General features: G+C 39.0%; 1 protein-coding gene across 6 annotated transcripts in view; it reads right to left on the reverse strand.

Annotated features, from left to right (window-relative positions):
- The window catches only part of LOC124382656 (RNA-binding motif, single-stranded-interacting protein 1), a 56,996-nt gene that overhangs the window by 22,598 nt on the left and 10,229 nt on the right, over nucleotides 1–24,169 (reverse strand). For 4 of the 6 annotated variants that reach the window (XM_046844729.1, XM_046844726.1, XM_046844731.1 and 1 more), the window contains exons 2-4: nucleotides 14,123–14,301; nucleotides 7,817–7,875; nucleotides 2,625–2,716 (exon numbers count right to left, since the gene is read on the reverse strand). In XM_046844729.1, the coding sequence (XP_046700685.1) occupies nucleotides 2,625–2,716; nucleotides 7,817–7,875; nucleotides 14,123–14,301 (330 nt within the window). Of the gene's footprint in view, nucleotides 1–2,624; nucleotides 2,717–7,816; nucleotides 7,876–14,122; nucleotides 14,302–22,894; nucleotides 23,228–24,169 lie in introns of those variants that run through there. The other 2 variants (XM_046844730.1, XM_046844728.1) reach the window with 2 other exon arrangements.

The following is a 24,169-nucleotide window of genomic DNA, read 5'->3' on the forward strand; positions in this document are numbered from 1 at the left end:
TATTCTTGCAAAATTTCTGTGTGTGTTTAAAGAGTGTGGGAGGATGATTTCTTGCTCAAACATTAAAAAATAAGCATTTTTGGAGTGGTGTCCATTTGTTTTTCGCGGTCGGGTTTGGGACTTAATTACCGTGATAAACGGAGGATGACTGTATTACATCCAAATACAAATACAGTGTGTTCAAAAAGTCCGCAGTGGCCTTGTAAAGTAGGTTATGGGACAATATTTGTTTAATTTATTTAATAAATCTTGTACAGTATAGCAAAGTGGTATTCTTGTCTCCGGAAAAGCTGCTTGAAATTTTCCACAAACTAAATCCGTGTATTTATCGCCAGCTTTAAAACCATGCTCCGTTACCTGCTCTACGTGGCCACTGCAGAGGGACTTTTTGAATGCACTGTATATAAATAAAAATATAAAAAAACTGTTTACTTTAGAAATGGTAACCGCACTGTATGGTGTTTTGTTTAGGTTTTAGTTTGAAATGATCCCAAACTTTGGAAACTTTCTTGTTTCCTTTGGCCTGAACCTTCTCCTCGCCCCTCGCTGTTTTCTCCCTGTTCTTCTGTATAGTGTATAGTGGGTGGTGCGTCAGGAATAATGGACGTGGGAAACAGTGCTCCATGTTTAGTTAAATGGACTAAACGAAGCATCGAGGCAAATAATTTGCCTCATTTAATTTTTACAATGAATTACTTTTAGTTACCAGAGGAATCGTTTCAGCCCTAAATAATAATAATTCATAATATTTCAATCATTTAAAGGAATGCATTAATATAAACCTATTATCTTAATTACATCCAATTCTACTGACAGAACCCCTTGTGACCAATCCGATTTTAGAATTCGAGAGCAATGTGGTTATAATAGTGTATGTTTACGTTGCTTTTATCAATGACTAAATATGTGTTTGAACAAACTCCCTAGAACCACTTGAATTTCCTGCCCTCTTATTTACACACCTTTCAAACAAACACTGGACTTCAAATTAGAGAATGAAACCCATCAAGGCACACAAGAGCAGCTCGCAGAATGGGAAGGCGTTCATTAAGTTCATGCAGGCTGGGCTCTTTATTGTCCCACTGAAAGGAAAAACCTCTAAAAGAAAAGTTAAACGAAAGATCTCCACTTCCTAGTGAGTGCAGAACAAAAGCCAAGCTTAAGCGCGCCTGCCTCGGCCCCCGAACACTGCTGCTCTAATTGGAAATGGGAAAGGTTGTGAGGGGCAAGTCCAGCAGCTCGTACCCGCCTGTCGAGCTCCACACAGCCAAACTCAGCTTTTATATGGACTGGATGTCATGGCGTCGGCGGGCCTGTTACCAAGACTACCGCCAATTATTTACTTCCTCTGCTTTAGCTGAGCTATGTGAAAGTGCAGTGAATGTGCTGCTGCTGTAGCTTAACTCACAACAGAGGAGAGTAGAGCTACAGACGCACACATACACACACCCACACTTAAAATGTGCTTTAATTGTGGAAGTAAAATTTGCCAACAGAAAAATCTGCACAGCTGCAATTCCCGTTGCCACTCATAATTCCTCTTATTATATCTCTCTGTCCTGCCCCTCCTCCCTTGTCTGTCTGTCATTCCCCCTCTTTCTGTTTCTCCGTTCCTTCGTGTCTCTGATCTGTTTTTATTCTCAGCCGACCGTGCCTTCTCTTCAGGAATGAATAGAGAGCTCTAAATGGGGAGGGTTGGGGTGAAGGTTGCTAAGAAGATGCCAAAGTGAAAATAGTCACTTTCCCTTCCTCCTTCTTTCGATCTCTCTTTCTATACCAGATTGTCTCAGATGTGGTTTTATCATGCCATTTGCAGCCAACACCTAAGCATTATTTGCAAAGCATGTGCGTGCGTGCGTAGAGAGTGACATTACAGGATGCGTTCATGTTAGTGCCAGAGCTGGGCGCGTCTCAAACAGTCTTTGCTTTGTAGCAAGTGAAGAGTCTTGTCAGGGGAACACAGAGGCTCCTGTGTATTTCCGTGTGCAGAGAGTGTGAGACTGAACGAGTGAGAGAGAGGCACGTCCCCAGGGAGAATTCCCACTGGATATCGTCACCCTGCTGTCATCACACTATCTGTGTACTCTTCCTCTCCTTTCTTTCTCCACACAACAGACATACGTACACCTTTCACGTACTGTTTCACACAGGCATGAACTTAGACATATATAGAAACAGGCATCACCACACCTTCTGCACTGAACAGGCCAGTTGACATTTCCAAATTCGTCACAGTAAGACGTCTTTTCAATAAAAGGAAAACAGAATTGTAAGCCTACAGGAGAACAAGATTGTTTGTTTTTACGCTTTCAATTCAATCAGAAATAAAAACAGAATTGGCTGATCACTGTTACAAAATTGCTCATTCATGTGAAAAAGATACAAATACTGACTTTTACTGTGCCATTCACACATGTCCATCAGAAAGAGCTCTCTCTCTCTCTCTCTCTCACACACACACACACACACACACACACACACACACACACACACACACACACACACACACACACACACACACACACACACACCACCCTCATCTGACAATAAAGACAAGATAATGACAGGTGAAACCGGTGAGAAAAGAGAAGAAACGACAGATAGTCTAACAGGTGTACTCATACCTTTGCCATCTGTGCTTGCACGCCATTGGTTTTCAAAGCGTTGACGGCTTTTTGTGCTGCCGCGGGGCTGTCGAAGTCCACAAAGCCATAACCTACAAATAAACAACAAACATTCAGTTTGGGACCTAATTCATTTTTAAGTAATGCTAGAATACCAAGATATGGCCTCTGAATTTTTGCAGTACATACCTGACTGAGGTGTGGTGCATATTAAGTGTTAGCAAAACATTATGTTGTGTTTAGTATGCGTAATCTTACATTAGACATTTGTACACACACATTATATCTGTTCAGACGCTCCCGACCTTACGAACGAGTTACGTTCCGAACCACCTTTCGTAGCATGAATTTGTTCGTAAGTTGTTACTGTGTTTGTTATTGATTACGCATATCTCCTAATGAGGCAAGAGCTATAAATACTATTAAATAAACAATAAAAGTTACAAAAAAAATAGAAATACTGTATTCAATATTTTGTATTAAGTGAAAAATAAAGAATAAAAAATAATAAAAATAAATTGACTATAAATTGGCCTAGTCCAGTGTGCATCATGTAGACTCGTTACTTCGTTATATATATATATCAATATTCTGACACATTAAAAGGTCACATTCTCATACTTTTTAAAGAAGAAGGAGAAGAAGCATTACTCTATGGAAAGTATTTGCCCAACACTAGATGAACTCTTTAAATAGAACAAGTCATCTGATTGTATCTAAAGAATTTTGTACTGAGATCACAGTTAGCTCAAAAGGACAAAATACAGATAGCAGAGGTTAACAAGGGGACATTCCTTTGTGAAAGTATTTCTCTTAATGCAAGTAGTTAAAGGTACATTTTGAAAACTCAAACTTGGTGTACAGTTTGGTGGTGTGGTAGTTTTTTATTCAAGCTACAGAAATGATAGATTGGATATTTAGGATTGTAAGATTAATAAACAAGATCTAATGTTCATCAGCTATACACCACTGTTCAGAGACACTACTACTCCAACAAAAAAACTGATCCTGAGAACACCGCTTGTCACATTTTCACAATATCAAGGGTTTTTTTTCTCACCGGGGTTCACAACATGAATACCATGCAAATTGTATGTTACCCTTGCACATGCCAAAACAGTCTTTACACTATATAGCTGTTTAGTCTTGCAGCTGTTTATTTTAGGCCTAACATTCAGTAGGGGTTTCCAAATATGAACCTTAAAACTAGAGCTATTAAAGTCTGTCATGTTTACTTTTTAACCCTCACTGGTGTAAACTCATAGTCAAGTCAAGTCAAGTTTATTTCTATAGCGCTTTTCACAACAGACATTGTCTCAAAGCAGCTTTACAGAAATCAACAGTCAAGGTGAATGGTGTGCATTTATCCCTGATGAGCAAGCCGTGGCGACTGGGGCAAGGAAAAACTTCCTTAGATCAGCATCATAGTGATGCTGAAGCAGGGCTCCAGAAAATAAAAATCAATTAAGGAGCCATTGAGAAAAACAACAGGCGCCAAATTATATTTTTTTAGTGCCACACAAGAATAAAAAAATTTAAAACACTTGTGTGCACATCTGCCATCTTTTTACAGCATGGCCCAAGAACTGAAACGATCATATAGGTGGTGTTGAATTTAATTTTCAGCTCTTTAAAAATTTTATTTTTGGCATGCGGTCCGAACAACTGCATTAGACACTGCGAGCGCTAACAGCGTTTTCTGTGGCGTGCTTGTCTCGATTATGTGATCATTAACATTTTTCTGCTTTTGACTTTTGACTTTGACCGTGTTTTTCTCTTTTTTTTAAAAAAATGATTTGTTCCGGTAATGAAATCAGTTTCGATTAGCTATAGAAAGATGGTCCTAAGTGTGTCTGTTGTTGTCCCTCTCTCCAATGCTGGCACAACCGCAGCCTGCTTTTTTTTACTAACAGATGTGTCATCAGCGGAAGTGTGGCACAGAGATGGAGACTGTTTGAAAAAGTCTGGTATTTTTAGTTTTTACATGTTTTTCTGATGCGGAAATTTGAGCTTTGCTTTAACTGTCTGGTTATTACGGCACTTTAATTTAAGCGTAGGTGGCGCATGCGTCAGTTCATTGCGTCAAATTATGTGATAGGCCTTTCCTCACAGAACACGCACATAAAATTCATAACATGCAGATTAAACGGTCATAACGTGTACATTTATATGGTCGCAGGTGACGATCTCGGCAAAAATATTACTCGGTAAAAGTTATATTTCTTGTCGCAAATGTGACTAAGTTGCAGTCTGGAGCCCTGTGATGTATTTATGTCATGCATGATGACAGCATGAGGACATGTGATAAGTCTAATAAAAACATCAAACTATGAGTTAATGTTGGTGGCTGATACTATGGTCAGTGTGTAAATCTGATAACGTGATACTCATATTTGATTCGTTTTAAAACATTTGAGCATTAAATAAGATTTATATGACTGTTTTAATACAATACAATGGTTTCATTTACTTACATAAACCTGTGCCTAATAGATACCTAATGGCAAACACATTCAACGTGATGTGACCATTCAGGAGAGGTTTTCTGACATACGCTGGACTGAAAACTGTGAATGCAAAGCTGCTAATGACATCTTTCCATTTGTTAATGGCAAAAGTTAATTAGCTAATTAGTTAATTAGCAGACTGACAGGTGAAATCAAGAGACTAATCAATGCACTGATTGATTAATCAGTCTTAACAAGCTCGATCACTGTGTTGGTGATTATTTAAGAGGTAAAGAAACCTGATCAACCATAACATTAAAACCACCTGCCCAGTATTGGGTAGTACTGGGGAAGTCTAACTTGTGGCCCCAAAACAGCTCGGACCCATCCAGATATAGAGTCCACAAGATCTCTCCGTCTAGCCTTTTCACCAATTTGTTGCATTGGAGATCTTCTGACCCATTTGTTTAGCCACAACGATTTGGCCCTCAATTATTGGCGCTCAGATATTTTCACTTGCCCATTTTTCCTGCTTTCATCAACTGCCATTCTAATAATATACTTGATGTTATTCACTTCACCCGTCACTGGTTTTAATGTTATGGCTGATATACATAATTTATTACTGTAATTGTTTTATTGCTTCTAAACCCTTTATGAAACAACATGCTGGCAACATGTATAATAAACGCATCAGACTTGTACCCAGTGTGGGCTATGTGCGAGAACGAAAACAGGATTATCTCTTTCTTCCACAATGTCTTACAAGAGACATTATTAAAATCCACCAAAATCCACCCGCTTTACTAAAATACATCAATCACAGCTAAACTATAAACTGTATAATATAAGTAAAATGTAATAAGCAGGTAACAAACACAGGACAGCAGAAAACAACCGTTTGGAATCTGCACTGAACTCAGACTGTATTTGCAGTGCAGGTCTCATTGCCTCAGGCTGATAAAACAGAAACTAGTCCACATGCTCATGACTACATTCTTATTGTAACTCAAGATGTTTCCAGCATAACATGGGAAGGATGGAAATACTAGCCAATATGGACTTGTATATAATATTTAATGTTACACGAGCAGTGGTTAAAAAAAAAAATCAATCACTTCCTCAAGTGCTATCTGTCATATATAAGGGGACTTGCTAGAGGGTAGGAATTGGGAAAGCAGTTTGGTACAATGCAGCTGAGGAGTTAAATAAATCTAAAAACTATTAGTCTGGCAGAACAAGACATAGAACTCCACTTGCAGACCTCTTTCATTGTAAAATATACTTTTGTTACAGACTAGGATTGGTCTCTCTGAGCTGATTAGCTGCAGATTCCTAGCTAGAAATGCAATTTTTATCTCTGGATACCTGAATCCATCCAAGGGGGCTATGTGTTTCATCGTCTGATTTCCCTAGTTAGGTTATTTTGGTGTGAATGTTACAGATTTTGATTGTATTTCTACATTCTGTAAGTCAGTCAGGTCACCTCTGTGTGCTGTGGAATCTGTAGGGGCACAGTGTTTACTGCCATATTTAAACTGCAAACACACCCAAATGCAAATACAGTCAGAACAACCGCTCTTTCAGCCAATTACAACTACTGACTCTGGGACTGAGTTGCAGAGGTAAAACATGAGAAATGAGTAAGTATTATACAATTAGAAATCTGCAATGGCAAGCCAAGACTTCTCTTCTCTTAAAACAACAGTGCAATTATAGAAACCGGACTGCATCGAGCTAATCTGTCGTAGGTGTAAACGAAAGAGAAAGTTGAGCTTGTGAAGGATTTGCTGTATGAGTGCAGAACACAAGATCAAAAGATCACCACAGGTTCCATTGTGTCTGTACTGTGGACAGATTTTAAGCTACAGATAGAGATATAACCTCTTGGTTGGCAGCTGAGCACACTGAGTCAACTGAGGGATAGAATTACAGTTCATGCATGCCACACACACACACACACACACACACACACACACACACACACACACACACACACACACTTGTCAGTCTTCTCAGGAGGACTGAGATTACTCAGCGCATAAATAATCCACATTACCGAGGCGAGGTGCAGCGCTGTTCCAGAGGTGCCAAACCCAGGAATTGATCCAGATTCTGAACTATGCCACCTTCAATCTACCTCCCACCATCTCTCTCTTGCATCACCCCCACCCTGGATGCACTTCAAAGGTCCGAATCAGAAACAACAGCAGTAAGTCCCCGGACCTGTGACAGAGGACACTCCCCCTCTCAGTGTAAAGGCCTGGGACCTGTTTCCTGATCCACCCAGCCTCACATAGCAGAGCATTGACAGAGTCATACATTTACTCGTGCTTGCCCACACAGCAGCCAAGAAGTCATGAGTCAGAACAGGGCAGTGAAGTCTGTATAACTTATGGAAACCGGCGCTGGCACTGACTTTCCGAATTCTGCAAGCACCGCTGTTTGATCAGGCTATACAAATTTAAACATTAAACAGAGGCCTGCTGTTATTTCTGCAGTGCTCACCTTTGAATTAATGTTTGTATTAACTTAAAATAGCACACAATACCTTCGCCGCATATTACACCCGAGTTAAATAAAATTTGTACATTCGAATCACTCAGTCTGCACCCACCATATGGCACAATTTTGTATTCTGCGCTTTAGTTTGTTCTGCAAGTATTCATTTAGCTCGTAGGGAAAAAGAGTGGGAAAAATGTGTGGACAGGGGTGCTTGCTGAGGGCATGGCAGAACATACACACCTTTGCATTTGTTTGTAGTCTTATCCAGGATGGCCTTCGTTGATACTATTTTCCCGTAACTGTGAAAAGAACAAAGAGAACAGTGTTGGTGTATGAATTGAAACAGCAGACAGCTGGAGTCTATCTTACAACACTCCACCCCCTACTCATGCACGCGCACACACAAACGCATGCGCTCTCTCTCTCTCACACACACACACACACACACACACACACACACACACACACACACACACACACACACAGAAACAACACAGCTTGCATAAAGCTTAATGACATCATCGCACAAACATGAGACACAAGAGGTTGTTTCTAGACCGAAACATCCCCCAAAAGAAGCACTGATCTGTGCTGGATAAAGAAATCTGACCTTCGGACAAAGTGGACACAAACACAAGCTTAAAAAATTTCCATTCTTCAAAGCCAAGGATATAGAATGCCAAACGCACTTCCTTTTGTCACGAGATCTAATTTGGAGCCACATTTCCTGGCTAATGCTACATCTACAAGATCAAAAGCGCAGCATGGCACAGCAGAGTCAGGGCCACAAACAGGAAACCCATCAGAGCCGTATCACTAAAGCTGTCTGGCCTGAAAAATGAAGCCAGCATTGAATCCAAAACCAAAGAGCCAAAGTGAGGTTTTTTCCCCTCAGAAAAGAGCCAGGTGGCCACACACCACCCAACTCCAAATGAAACAAAACAATCAGGGTAAACATTTCCAGATGAAGGCCACCATGGCAAAGGTGTATGATCATTTGATCTTCCAAACTGATTACCCTACTGCAATAATAGCAGTTTAAACATGGGACCAGAGGGCAAGTGCAGTCCGATTGCAAAACATTTTCCGATTTGGAAAGGAACCACGTTTTCTACTCTTTCTCTCCAATCTCAAGATAACATTCCTAAACTGTTAAGAAATAACATGAACATATGACTAATTCCACCCTTTCTACAAAGTTCAGAGGGAAAAATCAACATACAGTTTTTTACTAAAGTGCTGGCACACTACAGGCCTCTAGAACTGCTTACAGTGTTAGCTGGGTTGAGATCTAGTGACTGTAAAGGTCATAGCATATCATCTACCTCATTTTCATACTCAAACAGTTCAGTGCGCTCTCGTGCCCTGTGAATGGTGCTTTTGTCACACTGGAAGAGACCTCTCCATCAGGACTGAAACTTCGCATTGATTTATAAGCAGACCTAAGCCATGAAAACCCAAACCAGAACCAAGTGTTTTTCCATGTAATTATTCTCCCATCTGCATGCAGGTGTAATATAATTAAAAGGGAATATTCGAAAGCTATTAGACCTGTCAGTTTTGTTTGTATTATTATTAAGGAAAACACACATACGCGCACACGCTATGCAATTTAACCGTGTGTAAACACTAGTAGATCTACTTAGGGTAGAAACAATACCATTGAGTAGTTATCATTTGGAGAAGATTAATGACTTTTTCTTTTGGATCAAGAGAAGTGCTTATGGAATTGCTAGGAGGAGAAATGCAATTCCTCTGTTTTGACAACACACAGGGTTGCCTGTGTGGGGAAAGTCCCATACACACAGAACTGCATTGGAAACTTGACAGCGAATAAAATCTGCACATTATCAACTAAAATCTCAAGCACAAGATAAATGAGAAAGTAGTCTAAATTGGAAGCAATCACATGGTGCCTCAGACTCTTCTGTCGTGATCTACTGAAAAACACATGGAAACTTGGTAACACCAGAAAGGAATGTGGAAAATGATTTACTAACCTGAGGTTTGCATGTTACAGACGTGCAATGAATAATGAATATGCAATTTGGAGCGCCTTCTATGTGAGAGTGCAAACTACATTAGAGAGTCAAAGCAGAAAGACTAACCATTGCAGTCAATAAAACTACCCACCTATTCGTTTAATGTTATACTGGAAATGAAATTGAATCAAGAACTGATGCAGTAAAAAAAAAAAAAAAAATGAAAGAGAGATATGAAGGTATATCAATTTGAGAGTTTGCATGTTACATATAAATACATAATACATAATATACATACATATAATAACCTAGTTTAAATTGTGTGATATATTTAATTACTGGGATAGTAAACAAAAGTCGTGTATAGAAAACTCGCTCACAGAATGCAGAATAATGACTCACATGCATCACACCAGGTATTGTTTTTATTCTGGTTTAGACCACATGACATACTTCATTCTGTGTGTTAAAGGAAGTCTCAGTATGTGTCTTATAGCATGTACAGGTTCTCTAGGTATTTGGCAGTTCTTTAAGTCACCAGCCCTAACACACAACTACCAACATCTACCAACAATCTATTTGAGAACATCGATAAATAGGCCTAAGAGAAGTACTTTGTACCCTATGATTTATTCATACAGGTTTAGCTGGACATGGTGTATGTAATATTGTCATACATATTTTATGACAGTTCCAAATGCTTATATGTGAGTGGTTAACATAACACAGTTGCCTTTTTTTGCAGAGTAAATGCACTAATAATGATAAAAAAAAAGGTCAATGAAATAATCATTACAATCCAAATGTCCAAAAATGTCCCTATTGCTTTGCTTGAATTTTTATTTATTTATTATTATTAAAGATAACATGATAAACCAATCAAGATCATACATTTGTTAGATTTAAAGGTGACAGGCTGTGAAGTACTGGAGGTTTATGGCATTAGAAGTAAAAATAAGGGTGAGTCTGCTTTTATAAAAATAAAAAGCTATTTAACCACATTACTTAACATCTTATTTTAATGATTTTCAGTGAATCTGTCAAATATATTTTACGACAATCTTATCCATTTGGCAAGACTTGTTGATTAGTAAATTGTGCCTTAAATAATGCCATTAAAAAACGCTACTGTCCCCATTCCTACTACAGTCTGGCTTTCACCCATACTTATCAATTTACCCGTACAGATCATGTCGTGATTTAATTTAGTACATTTCCACATCTCTTCCTGAAGTGAATATTCCTGGCTACTCTGCCATGGGAAAATAAAGCAGAGCCAGGGGTCATACACAGAGGACGGTTGTATAAGGCACATATGAAAGGAACGTTTCACCTCTGAACTTTATTGGGAAACAGGAAATTAAGCTCTTCCAATTAATATCCAAACACCAAAACCATTATGTGATTTGAAATCCAATTATAAAGAATGACCTTTAAAGCCTGTGCCAGTGCGGCATCGTCCGGCTGCCATGACCTACTGCTTGCCTATGCTGGCTTCAAGGCCAGGAGAATAAGGGGGTTTTCCACTGGCTCATTGTAAATCAATCATTACATTACCCCTCAAACCCCCATTTACCCCAAACCAAATTGGAATATCATTCATAAAATCTAGGGAAGGGCTATACGGTAAATAAAAAAAAATCCTTGACTGACAGTGCAATTACAAAATGGTCCTGAATTTCTTTACTGAATTCTCTCCAAAAATATTTTTGAAAACCTTATTTTCTGCTTTGCTGAAAGACAAGGGGGTGTGTGGTGGGGGCTTCAAAGACCAACCCTTCCCATTACCCCGTTTCCATTAGCTTTCACAAAAAATCCATTGGAATTGGATTGCAGGGGCTAGTGTGGACTGAGGGAAGGAGATAGGGTGTCGTCCCAGCCAGAGTGGCAGCAGGGAGAACAATGCAACGCAACAACAACTCACCTGCCATTCCTGTCCTTCATTCTATTACTCAGCCTAATACAGGCTCCTGTTACTATTCACTATGTGCTTATTGATTTCTATAGACATTGCTCAGGGTCATACTACTATCCAATAAGATACTCACACACACTTACACACACAAAAGACACATGGCACAGAGCTTCTCTCTGGTATAAAAAAACAAAAAACAAACAGTAGAGCAAATAGAAGTAGAAGTTTGACACTTTCTGTTTGGGGTCACGGCATCAGATTGCGCAATCTTTCACTAGAGAGCGTCATGTTTCTCAGAACCGAGCGTTATACCTGTGAAGGCAGAGTCACACACTGAACTGCCTGCCCTACACAATCTCTACAGAAATCCTGCAACAACAAGACAAAGTGTGCTTACAAAAAGCTGTACATATTAGCTATAAAGTTTGCATTTGTTATTTAAGAAGTAATTAACCTCAACACAAATATTGGTACAATTTAAAAAGCAACTGTTAATCCACAGTGAGCTACACATATAAGCTTGAATGCTGTTTACTCATAAATTGCCTAAGATAAAGACAAGCCAGTTAAAAACTTTTTTCATGGCTACGGTGCTAAAAAGCCCTAGTGTATGCTTCCTTTAGTGACTCCTTTTTGGAGACAGAGGTTAAGATTGATATGATTTATACAACACTACAAGTTCTACATGCAAATTAAGACTTGGAAAAATACAAAACACTGATGCTATCCGTCTGCAGTATTACAGATCAAGTACAAATCATATTATACACACAGAATATTGGATAACTTGCTTATTATTCATGACATTTTAACTGAGATGTATATCGAATTATTACAGCACTGTAGAATCTATATCAATGTAGAATTCTATCTGATCTTTCATAAAGTGTTGGTTTATTTATTTTTTTAACAGCAACTCTGACAGCTGTTCCAGTTGCCAGACAAAGCACTGCTTTAATTCATGCGCTCATTAGAATATGTTATAGTTTAAATCTATACAGGGACTTGTACGGCAAACTCTGAAATCGATGTGCAATGACTATAATTCTCTTCCGCTCAGAAAATGAGAATGACTCCAAGCACGCCGTCTTTTCTACCTTGTATAGTAGGAATTAAAAGGTCAAAGGGGAAATTGCTTTGGCAATTTCAGAATAGGATTAGGCTAAATGCAGCCATTGCTTTGGAGACCAAATTCCTGGGCCTTACTTCACACTAATCCACAACTTTAAATGGTCATTCTTAATTGTACAGACATGTCCGGTATTGTAAGCGAGTCAAAGGCAATTGCTAGTGATTAAAATCTCAATCAATCTGTTCCTTAGTTTCATTTGTCTTCTAAAGCTATTGAGTAACTTTTTAAATTATGCAAATATGCCATAAGGCAAAACTGAAACATTAGGTGAACTAGTTACACCTCAGGAAGCGAGAAACTTCACTTTCTCAATAATGTGGAACATGAAATTGTCTTCGTCCCCTTCGAAGAAAACTCTCTATAGGAAAGCTAAAGAGGAAGAAGAAAGCGATTGAATCGGCTGTAAAGTCAACATCTAATAATCTGGAAGTGTATGTGTGCATTGTGTGTGTGTGTGTGTGTGTGTGTGTGTGTGCGTGCGTGCGTGCGTACGTGTACATGTGTAGAAACCTGGTGGTTGACAGAGACGTTGGCAATGGAAGAATGATATTTTAAAACGTAACTTTGCTGGCCAAGCAAAGATATAAAATCACAATGACTAGGTGGTAATGGAGGCCTTTTACATCACAGCAGAAGGTTTTCAGGAAGTCGGTGAGCCTGTGGCCATATTTCTTTCCACTACCTTTGAACTTCCCTTTTTTTTTATTTGCAGCCAGCAATGTAGTTTTTCATTTTCTGTTTTAAAATGCAATATTCTCATAAGATCCCATATCACGCTCAGCAAGGCATTATAACTTATCATTTATTCATCACATTCCCTCTAGTTGAGACTTCTGAAAAAGCAAGTTGTAGCATATTAATGCTGAAAGAAGCGGGCTGCATTTGTGGCATTCAAGCAAAATGAAAGGGCAGTACGCTACAAAAAAAAAGTGCCTCGACATCCTCTCATATTCATGACTACTGTAACACCCAGGCGCTGACTTCCAACCCTGTTAACTCTGCTGCAAAATCACAGTAATATACCACTGATTGTATTTTTACATTTCATTACAACCAGTGATGCACAGTTGTACTATTTGTATGGTGCGGGTTTCGCATCTATTGGGCAGCTTTAACAAAAGCACCAACCACTGCATTGTGGTTGAACTGATTATAACCATATACACAACTCAGTGGGTGGGATCTGGAGCCGTGCTGATACACAAGACTGATGTTTGTGTATTTGAGGCCATATTCTCTTCCTCGAGCTGTAATCGATCTCCATTTCATAGCAGCTCATTCCTCTCAGAGAGCAATTGGGATTAATGAGTCACAGCCAGTTGTTCAGATCTGCAGGAGGCTTCACTCCAATCTCTTTGTCCATTCCACTAACACACACAAGCCTATGGAAGCATTATTGCCTTCATATGAAGCTAATATTCGTTCCAAGGTTCTCCTGAGTCTCACATTCACCAAGAAGTATTACGAATCAATATCCGATCAATAGGGGGGCTAATGAGAGGAAGTTGTGTACTCACGGCTGGCAGAGCTTGACCAGGTCATGGTCGGTGGTTGCTGGGGGCAGGCCGCGGATGTACAGGTTGGTTTTGCTAAGCTGCTCCCAACCTGCCGTGCTGCTGCTGCTGCTCTGATTGGTGCTGCTGTTGGTTCCGGGACTCGGGGGAGCCATGGGCTGAGACGACGGGCCAACGGGGGGCTGCCAAAAGTGACAGAAAAACAAAACACGGTTAGAGCGAAGACACACCAGAACACATGGGCGTGAAAGGAAAACCCTTAGATCTGGTAGTGAGAAAGAAAAAAGTGGAAATAGACATGGGGAGAATATTTGCAACGCTGTGTAATTTTGGACAGTTAAATAATGTGTCAATCAAGAGTAAGACTATTGGGAATATCAAAAATGACAACAAAAGAAGATGCAGGAAAGCCACGGACTAATCCTGCTCATCACTAGTGCAATTATTATTTGTGTATCGAAGAAGAAATGAAACCTGGGTGTGTCATATTGATTGAGCTTACTGTAAAAGGGCTAGTGTAGTCATCCTAATGCATATGGGGGTGGGATAGTTACCCACAATCTGACTCTGAAATGCGGATTTACAGATCCGCACGTGTTACATTAAAACTTAATGTGTGTAGCTAAACAGGAAGAAGAAGAGGCGGATAATCTAAGAATCACTGCCATGCTTACTTTTATCCAATCGACCATATAACTTTTATAACGGCTTATAACTATTAAGGTTGCTTATGTTACACATGGTGATGTTAAACAGCCCAAGAGGCATTGCATTTAACTATATCTCATGCTCAGTATTTGCCAGATGGCACATGATGCCCAAAATGGCAGGTGCAAAATATGTGAACTTAATTGACCAAGCTCGATATAACAAATTTAATTGTAAATCATTTACAGGAACATTTACACAAGAGATGATATTCATGAAAATCCTCCGCTTGCTTGAATTTATATCCTAAATTTGCACTTGCTGCTTTAAGCCTGGATTGACCAGCTTGTATAATTGACACGAGTTACCACAATATGATACTGATTTCACTGCAGAGTTAAATGTATATACTTTTGAGCTTCTGTATACTTAACACAAATTTAGCAAGAAATTGTGAAATCTTGTGAAGTGACAACTACTAAGACAAACTACTGAATTAGGACAAAAGAAATGGTGCCCTTTACAATTAAAAACAGTTCGTTTGAGCCTGTGGTTGAGCTGCTCTCTTCGTAGATTTATGCTTAATCATTTTTAGCTCTCTGAAATTTGTGGCCCTCACTAAATGTACAACACGCTACATTCGGAATGAAGGAAATTAATCAGGGTTAAAAATATCTTTTCAGGATTTATATACATATACAATACATGTATATTAATATAACTTTTAAGTTCTGTAAATCTGCTTTGAGACAATGCCCATTGTGTAAAGCGCTATAGAAATAAACTTGAACTTGATATACCTTTAGCAAAAGATTGAGAAATTAGGCCCAAAGTTCATATTACAAAGCTGCACTTCTTACTGTCTGATTAACAAATAAAATTAATTTCCAGTATGGCTTGCTAGATCTGACAATGTAGGGTGTGTTAAAAGCACAAGCACGGGTTAGACAACTCTGCTCAAATGCTTAGACCAACAAGCTTTGTGCTGAAAGCCGCCGCTCCACACGTGTGTACGTTTGGTTCATAAGCAATGCGCATATAAATGCAGGCGTTCAACAGTGCTGTGTTTAAAAATGAATATTCATACGCCAACTGCATTTAGAATGAATTCCTTTAGAGCTGACAAAAAGATCGTGAATGTCATTGAAAGCATTCTTGCTAATTGAAGAGAGATTGATCATGTTTAAAGCTGTAACATTTTTATTCACATTCAACAACAAAAAAAAAAGGATAAAGGCAGGGCTGAGAATGCTACACAGATTTATGATGCGTTAAAAGACGACCATTAAAACAAATACATGTTCGGCCTACACAAAGCCAGTCTGACGAGCCTCGAGCCTGGGCAGTCTGACTACTACTCGTATTTCCTAGCTACTCATTTATAAATAGAACTTGCATATAAAACCAAAACACTGCTCCTATTCTAAGAAAATAACCCTACCCATTTGTCTAAAATGAGCAAACTGAAGTAGCTTGTTGTACAAATAAGTCCTGATTCCTGACTGCAAACTAAATAACTCCACACTGTCAGGGCTGAATGAAGATGAATATCTTGCTCTACTATGCTCTATCCTCGACTCTTCTCACCTCTTTTCACAAACCAGGAGAGCTCTATGCACACTAGGTGAAAAGCCGACTCTGTGTGTACAAGGCATACATACTGCTGAGCTTCCTGGTAGGTTTTGCTTTGTTTAGTTGTTAATCTCCATTAAAACACGCACGGCTTTTACAATGTATGTATGCATGTTTGCAAGCAGGAAAAAGAAGCAGCCATTATCAGCGTGCCTAGCAGAAACCTTATAGTCCTCATGACAAGCTCTACACTGCAAATACAACCTTTCCCTTCCCTATGGGATTACACACACACACACACACACACACACACACACGCTCGCGCGCGAGCGAGCTTGCTCACACACGCACACACAGGAAACCACTTGCATGCCAAGGTCCTTACATGCAAACCAGCCAGAGAGGCACGTCTGGGAATGAAAAGTAAGCAACAGGAAAAGAATGACAACACTGCGTCAAACCTGCAAGGCGTGTTATGTGTGTGTGCCGGGCAGATCCCTACTACAACTCGGAGGTAAAATACTTCTATATTGGGCACACAAAACCAAAACTGTGTATTAATAAATACACTTCATGTGAGATTTTACAACGGTATTTAACGCTCAACCGCAAAACAGATACAAGCTTTTGAGAAACATGCTTTGCCTCAGCACCGCTTATAATCAAAAACTTTTTTACATTCCCACACATTTAATCAGATATGTGCATAACTTAAATATAAAACCTTAATTAGGCCGGAAACAGGTTCCCATTGAAAGACCACGCATACCAGAGAAAATCTTGGGGGATATTTGGACAGGCTTTTACTGCGGCGGTTAGATAGCCCTATTCTTCACATTATAAAAGAGTTCTTGTATGGCAGAGCCAATCACTTCCGTGCTGTTTGCATGGACACAGATGTTCTGAGCTAGGAAAGCTTTTCCTCTTCAAGTACTCCCTCTGTTCCACTCTGATTACCCTTTCTCTCCCTCTTTCACAGTATGTTCAAGAAGTCACAAGAAAAGAGGAAGCTCTCGGAATCCGAGGAATGAGGCAGTGACAGTGTTGAGCAATCGTAGTCTGGACGTCCTCCAGAGGCTCAGATCGTCTTTCCAGCGTTCACAAGTCTTCTCTGCAATTTAACACTCGCTGTCTGGGATTTTAGAGCGTTACAGACCTTTTCTCCTCCCTATGGAAGAACCAAAGCAGAGATGCAACGCATTGGCAGTACACTCTGCTCCTGTCCTCATAACCCTAAAATGTATTTAACCATGTTTTTGGCCAAACCTGGCCCAGCCTTTCACTGGCCAGAAAAACTAGCTGGAATTTTTATTTCACACAAAGCTGCTTCTGAGAAGGCAACTCAACTGCACGACTGTGCTTGAGGCTGTCCTTCTGAAAAGTATTCATGAATTACAAGTTAAAGAGGAAGCTGTAAAAGTCCTGCCAAAGGGGGGCAGGGGGGGGGACCAGATTATATGCTTTAAATAGTGATAAAAATCCTTCCTGGTTCAGAATAAAAACAGCTGGGTAAAAAAAACAATAGTTATGTCCCTGTCCCAAATGGGACTCTAAATCCTGCAGACCTCCTCCAAGTTCACACTTTGGTGACAGGGTTGAGATGTGCGAGTGATCGAGGGCTGAGAGTTTTACAAGTGAGTATTTGCTGCCTGTTGTGTTCAGTGTAGTGTTTTCACAGTGGTTCACCATGCTGAGGTGCTGAATGACAGTCACAAACGTGCATGTCATTACTCATGCAAACACTTGTGCCGAGTGTTTCTATGAGCAAAAGATAATGAGAACTAACTTGTTTAATACAAGGAGCAGCAAATTTGTCAACTTTCCATTGATAAATAAAATGAATAAACATCCGTTCGGCAGTATCTTCTCATAACATTGTGTGCCAGTACACTATAGATCATGTAATATACATCACTTTCAGTTTAATTAATTGTTTGAATGGATTTAATGTGTTGTGCAAGTACTTTCTTAATGCTCATATTACTCTGCTGGTTAAAAGAGACAGACCCTTTAGGACTCGAACTTGATTTGACTTGCATGCTATCCTCTATGACTAGTCCATGTTCACAATTCCAGGGAGTTCTGGGTCAGGGACCACTGCTGAGTCCGCTTTGATTCAGGAAGTCCCAAAGGGTGCCTGGAGGGTGGCTATGAGCAACCTCTTGAAGCTCAAAAATAGGAAATGGGACTCCCTACAGCCTTGCAAACTTTGCAGGATCAAGTAAACAAGCACCATGTGGCTGTGAGTGCACCATTTGGGAGCAGCTCTGTTGTAGATTTATTTGGAAGGGGGAAAAAAAAAAAAAAGCTTTCCCAAACCGGTCAAGGGCAGTATTCAGGAAGACATTAGCAAAACTCCTACAGTGTAACTAAGCAAAATGAGAGTTAAATGAAATGCAGATCCACCTTGACAATTAATTTAAAAAGATGGAACATGTCTGTGCTCTGTGTCTAAACTGCCCAAAGGGTATTAAAAAAAGTAGTCCAATTTTGCTGTGTAATTATTCTTTTCAGATTAGAGGCACAATAATCCATTGAGTAGACAACACATTTAAACTATTGTTAACTGTCAAAAAGAAGATCCATTCTTCATTCAGAAACTACTGTATAATTAATATATTTGTAACATATATACTACATATTACTACTAATAATATTAATTACATATATTTTATGGTGTACCATGTGCTTAACTATCTCATCATGATATTGATTGTAACAGATGGAAATAGAGCTTTTTCAGCTCTATTTATTTTATTAGCATAATCCTGCCATTACAGTCGGAAGTACTACCCGATATCCAATGCTAAACCAATACTGACATTATTATAGACTTTATTAATGATTGGATTGTCAGGTTCTGTATAATGACAAAGGCATTGTAGTTGCTTTTAAGACTAGTTTTACCATCTGTTTTACTTATGACAGATACGGAAAATAATTCCAAACCCATACAGATTCAACATTTTCATCAGTATCAGCCTATAAGACTGATTGTTCAGACACAAATCTATGAGCAAAAGCTAACATTTGCAGGAATTCTTCAAATCTAGTTTCCTTTCTCCACACAGGCTTTAAGACTAGTAAACTAAAACAGACCTCATGGATCTTCCAATGTGGCTTATTGCATTTCTGACACATTTCAACTCAGTCACTCTGAAATCGACTGTTCTTCTGATAATAAAAAAATACAATTGGTTAAATGTGGTCCATTTCACCTCATACTACTGACCGGAACATTCCTGATAGGTATTTTTAGTTTTATATCAAAGAATACTAAATGTAAATCCTTTTTTTTTTTTTTATTCCAGGACCCGCCCAGTAGTTGCAGTGCAGCTCCCATGCTGTCTGAGACAAATATTGCAGAGTGCTGAAAATCAGGCCTCAGCTCAGACAAATCCAGTACTGGTGAGCAAGATATCACTCCATGAAAGGTCTACGTACAAAGAATGCAATTAAGCAGCTGGACTGGAACAAGCCACTATTCAAATGGTCTGGCAACCTGAAGGCACTTCACAGTGTAGTTGTAAAACAGCTGCACAGAAGCTATGAGGCCACAGCATGGCAAACGAGACAGGATCCAGAAGAACCACAGCTATAGTTTGCATATTTTATTAGGCTAACCTTATCACAATCACAAAACAGAACGGATAAAGTATGAGAAATTCATCAGAAAAAGTCTTGCGAGGAGGATAGAGTTTGAGCAGGATGCTGGAAGTTCTACACAATAAACAGTAAACCAATGAAAGCCACAATCACAAATTTGCCATTTAAACATACTTATTTACAAATGCATTATTTTTCAATTTGATCCAATTCCAGTGTTTAGTAATCCATGTCAGAGAACTCTATTAAACAATTTCTGTTTCAATTACATCTGATATTAAATGTAACTTAATAATCACAGATAATCCTGCAGACTAGGACATCATAATGAGTTTTGTGTGCTATGATGTGTGAAAAAAGAATGACTTCAGTATATAATAATTTAGTACTACAGTACTAAAGTACTAGTTGACTCAAACACAGTGGCCCAATCCTGTTCCCTTTTTAAATATATATACAATAAAGAATTTTTGCCACACATTACTGGAAAACTATGAATATATAGTGATCTGGCAAATTATGTCTAGAAACAATTACATCTAATTTGTATTGTGTATAGTGTTACAAAGCAGCTTTGTAAAAGTTCCCTACAAGTTTATCCCTAATGAACAACGAGCTGATGGTAGAAAAATAAACCACCCTGAGATGATATGAGTAAATAAATCAGATGGGCTCCGGTTAATAATTACAAACCTACAAAACGCACATATACAATACACACGAGCACACTGCCTCCCTCTCCATAGTGTTAAGAACACCTGCATGTTCATGCAATTATATAATCAGTCATCATGCGACAGCAGTACAATGCATACAATCATGCAGCTAGAGGTCATGAGCTTCAGTTCATCTTAGCAAAACATTTTGTTCTTGGTGACTCTGACGCTGGCATGGGTTTTAGTCTATTCTCCTGAGATTGTCTATAGAGTTAATATAAACTACTAAAAAGAAGAAGAAGAAGAAAAAACATTGTCAGAGACAGTTCTTTGTCCAAAAACACCTTATTAATCAGGGAGTTTTTTTTTTTTTAAAAAAGGGCAGACTGGTTTGAACTGAATAGAAGGCTACAGTTGCTCAATTAACTACTCTTTACAACCACGGTAAGCAGAAAAGCAACAAAGAAGGCAGAAGGCAAACTCTGGCATGGTTGCATTGCAATAGCAGAAGACTGGGACTTTTTCTAGTCTTCATCTGGGCTCAACAATACGGCATTGATTATATGCTGCCACAATATACTTTTCTGAGATTCAGACACAGAAATCATCCACAACACATGGGCTTTACAAATGTTCTCATTGGAAATAGGTAGATAAATGTTCATTTCAATGCAACTATTGTTATGTTGCAGGTTTGTTCCCAAAAGTATATATGCATATAAAATAATCATATGTTCTATTATGGTTTTATTATATATTTTTGTCATATCACCCTCCCCTTTACATATTTTCTGTGCAGAGAAAAGTTGATTCATTCTTCCTCCCATTACGTACGTGCAAGGTTGTCCATCAAATCTTCCTAAAGTCAAAACATTATCTAATGATCCCAGTAAAGGACATGCGCTCTCCCATGAGGCGTTCCACATTGGTTAGACCTAAGAGAGGACAAAGGGCATCTTTGAGGAGAAAGCAGCCCTGTCCACTTTTACAGTTCTTTTTCCTGGCCACACTCCAGCAGACCTGGCTTTTCTGACCATCTCAAAGCCTGATTGTTCCTGACTGTTGTGTATTCAGCTCTGACAGAAAGGAGAGCGTGAGTGAAAAAAGGGGAGGGGGGGAATGAAAGACAGTATAAGGAGGGGGAAGACTGTTATCGGCCTGCCCCAGACTCAGATAGCTAGTCATATCCGTACTGGAAATACATTGGCTTACCAGTAAGAGGCCTCACCCTGAAAGCTCCTAACCTCTCCCTGCTCAGCTCACATACTGCTAACCCAAACTCAAAGTGCATTTAATCCTCTTTAGTCTAGCCCTTAATGCCATCTCTGCTCTGACAAACTCATAAAATATGAGATCATTTATTGCTTCTGAAACCACAACGTACCATCCTTTATCACCATTTACACCGACCCACATGACAAACAATGCTACACGATTCTTTTACAATTTACAGATATACACTTGCAGACAACAAAGGTTCTTCATTAGGGTTCTCTAATGGATCACTGGATAACTACGGGCTCTACATGAAACCCTTTGTGAGAACAGTAGATCTCTACATTCGATCTTTAAGACGTCCAACAACCAAAGATCCCTTCTAGGGCTCTGAAATGTCTACGGTCTCTTATCTCACTTATCCGATCTGTCCTGCCCTTACATTAACCCCGGATCAGGATCGTATCTAGCACGTAGGAAACCTAGCTCGAATGCATGATGTCCAAAACTCTTTTTTTTTTCTTCTTTAAACTTTTATCAAGCGGCTGAAAGATTACAGGAATTAAGAGCAGATGTGTAAAAGATGACATGGGAAATTTGAATAGTATGTTATTGCCATTGCAGTTGTAGGTCATTGGTGAAAGAATGAATGTATTAACCTTCAATCTCATAAGCTGATCTTTGAAAATTCGAGTTTGTGAATGAAAAAGGATGTTTTATAAATATACAGACATACAGCTTATAACCAAACAGATAGGAAGTGGCTCTTATCTTTATAACCCATAATCACCATGGTTAAAAACAGTCTAAACGGCAATGATTTTAGAATAGGCCATGCTATAGGCTGATTTCTCAAGGTAAGAAATATCTGTTTGAATAAAACAGTATTTTTTAAATAAAACACCACCCAGCGTGTTGGTTATGATAAGAGTTACAGTGTTTAAACTCAACACAGTGTGATGTGCTCACACATGATCCGGCCGGTAGGATCAAGCCCGACTTTGTGTTAGGCGGCAACAGTAGCAGTAATGAGAAAATCGTGCTTTTTTTTTCTTGTCTTTTTTTTTTTTTTTTTTACCTGTTTCCGAAATGTATTTCTGAGCGGGTTGCCAGAGTTCACAAAAATCATCCTCGGACTCGGTGTAGCGCCGCAAAGACGATTTACTGTCAATTGTTATTCGCTCGTTAAGTGTCAATATCCAAGCGACTGGAAGGCAATAAAGTTGTTTATTCTATTCTATAAAACACAGAGACCTTGCCGATGCGATTACTGAATCCAACGTTGACTCTTCTGCACACAAAAACCGCCAGGAAAAACGCTATTAAAGGTTAAAACGCAGTGCTTATACATCCCACGACCGTCCTGAAGTTCGATCGCCCAACCCGTTTGTTTAGCTCCGTTCATTGATCTGTGTTGAGTTCCCCACAGAACAAACCCTCCCACTACGGAGCAAACCATTCCGCTGTCTCGCGAAGGGGTGCTTCAAGATGCAAAGAACTCAGTATGAACAGAGTTATAGATTTGATGTGTTATTTTATCTGCCCCGACAATTCAATCCGCAACGTGTACACGTCGGTGCGTCTCATCTCTTATATACAATTCGAAAGTTATCATATCAACCATTTAATATTCCACCTCACCCCCAGATTTCCTATTCTTTCATTACGCGTGCATGCTTTACATTCCAGTGTGCGGCCATTAACTAGTGTGTGGTTTTTATGTTCAGGTCTGGATTAACACATTTTGCAGGACGAAATAACCATATTTTTATTCAACACAATCTGTCCTTACTGTTTCCTTTCAAACTATTGTAGTTAGTTAAATCAGGGGCATATTTTTGTGAACTCTCTCTCTCTCTCTCTCTCTCTCTCTCTCTCTAAAATAGAAAGTAGGAAGATTTATCAGTTTTAATATAGAATTTAGGAGCTTGCTGTCCAAGCCTAAATAAGCTATTATTCCATACAAAAATGAAACATGTACCCCCACCCCAAAAATATCCCTTTTTTTAAAGGAGCACCTCATAATATTACATGCATATAAGGCAAACTGGTCTTTTACAATCCACAATTACTCAAGATACACATACACCTTAACAATTATATATATATATATATATATATATATATATATATATATATATATATATATATAGTCAAATACAGACCCCACTCATTCTCATCTAATCTAAGTAAAGTCAAAATAATAACTATCAGACACATGCACACAACTTATATAACTATTAAACTGGTTTCCCTGGTGTAGTAGACACACTAGCCCTTAGCCTACATTATTCTCTCTCTCTCTCTCTCTCTCTCTCTCTCTCACACACACACACACACACACACACACACA

This window comes from Silurus meridionalis, chromosome 3, assembly GCF_014805685.1.
Source record: "Silurus meridionalis isolate SWU-2019-XX chromosome 3, ASM1480568v1, whole genome shotgun sequence".
Classification (NCBI taxonomy): Eukaryota; Metazoa; Chordata; class Actinopteri; order Siluriformes; family Siluridae; genus Silurus; species Silurus meridionalis.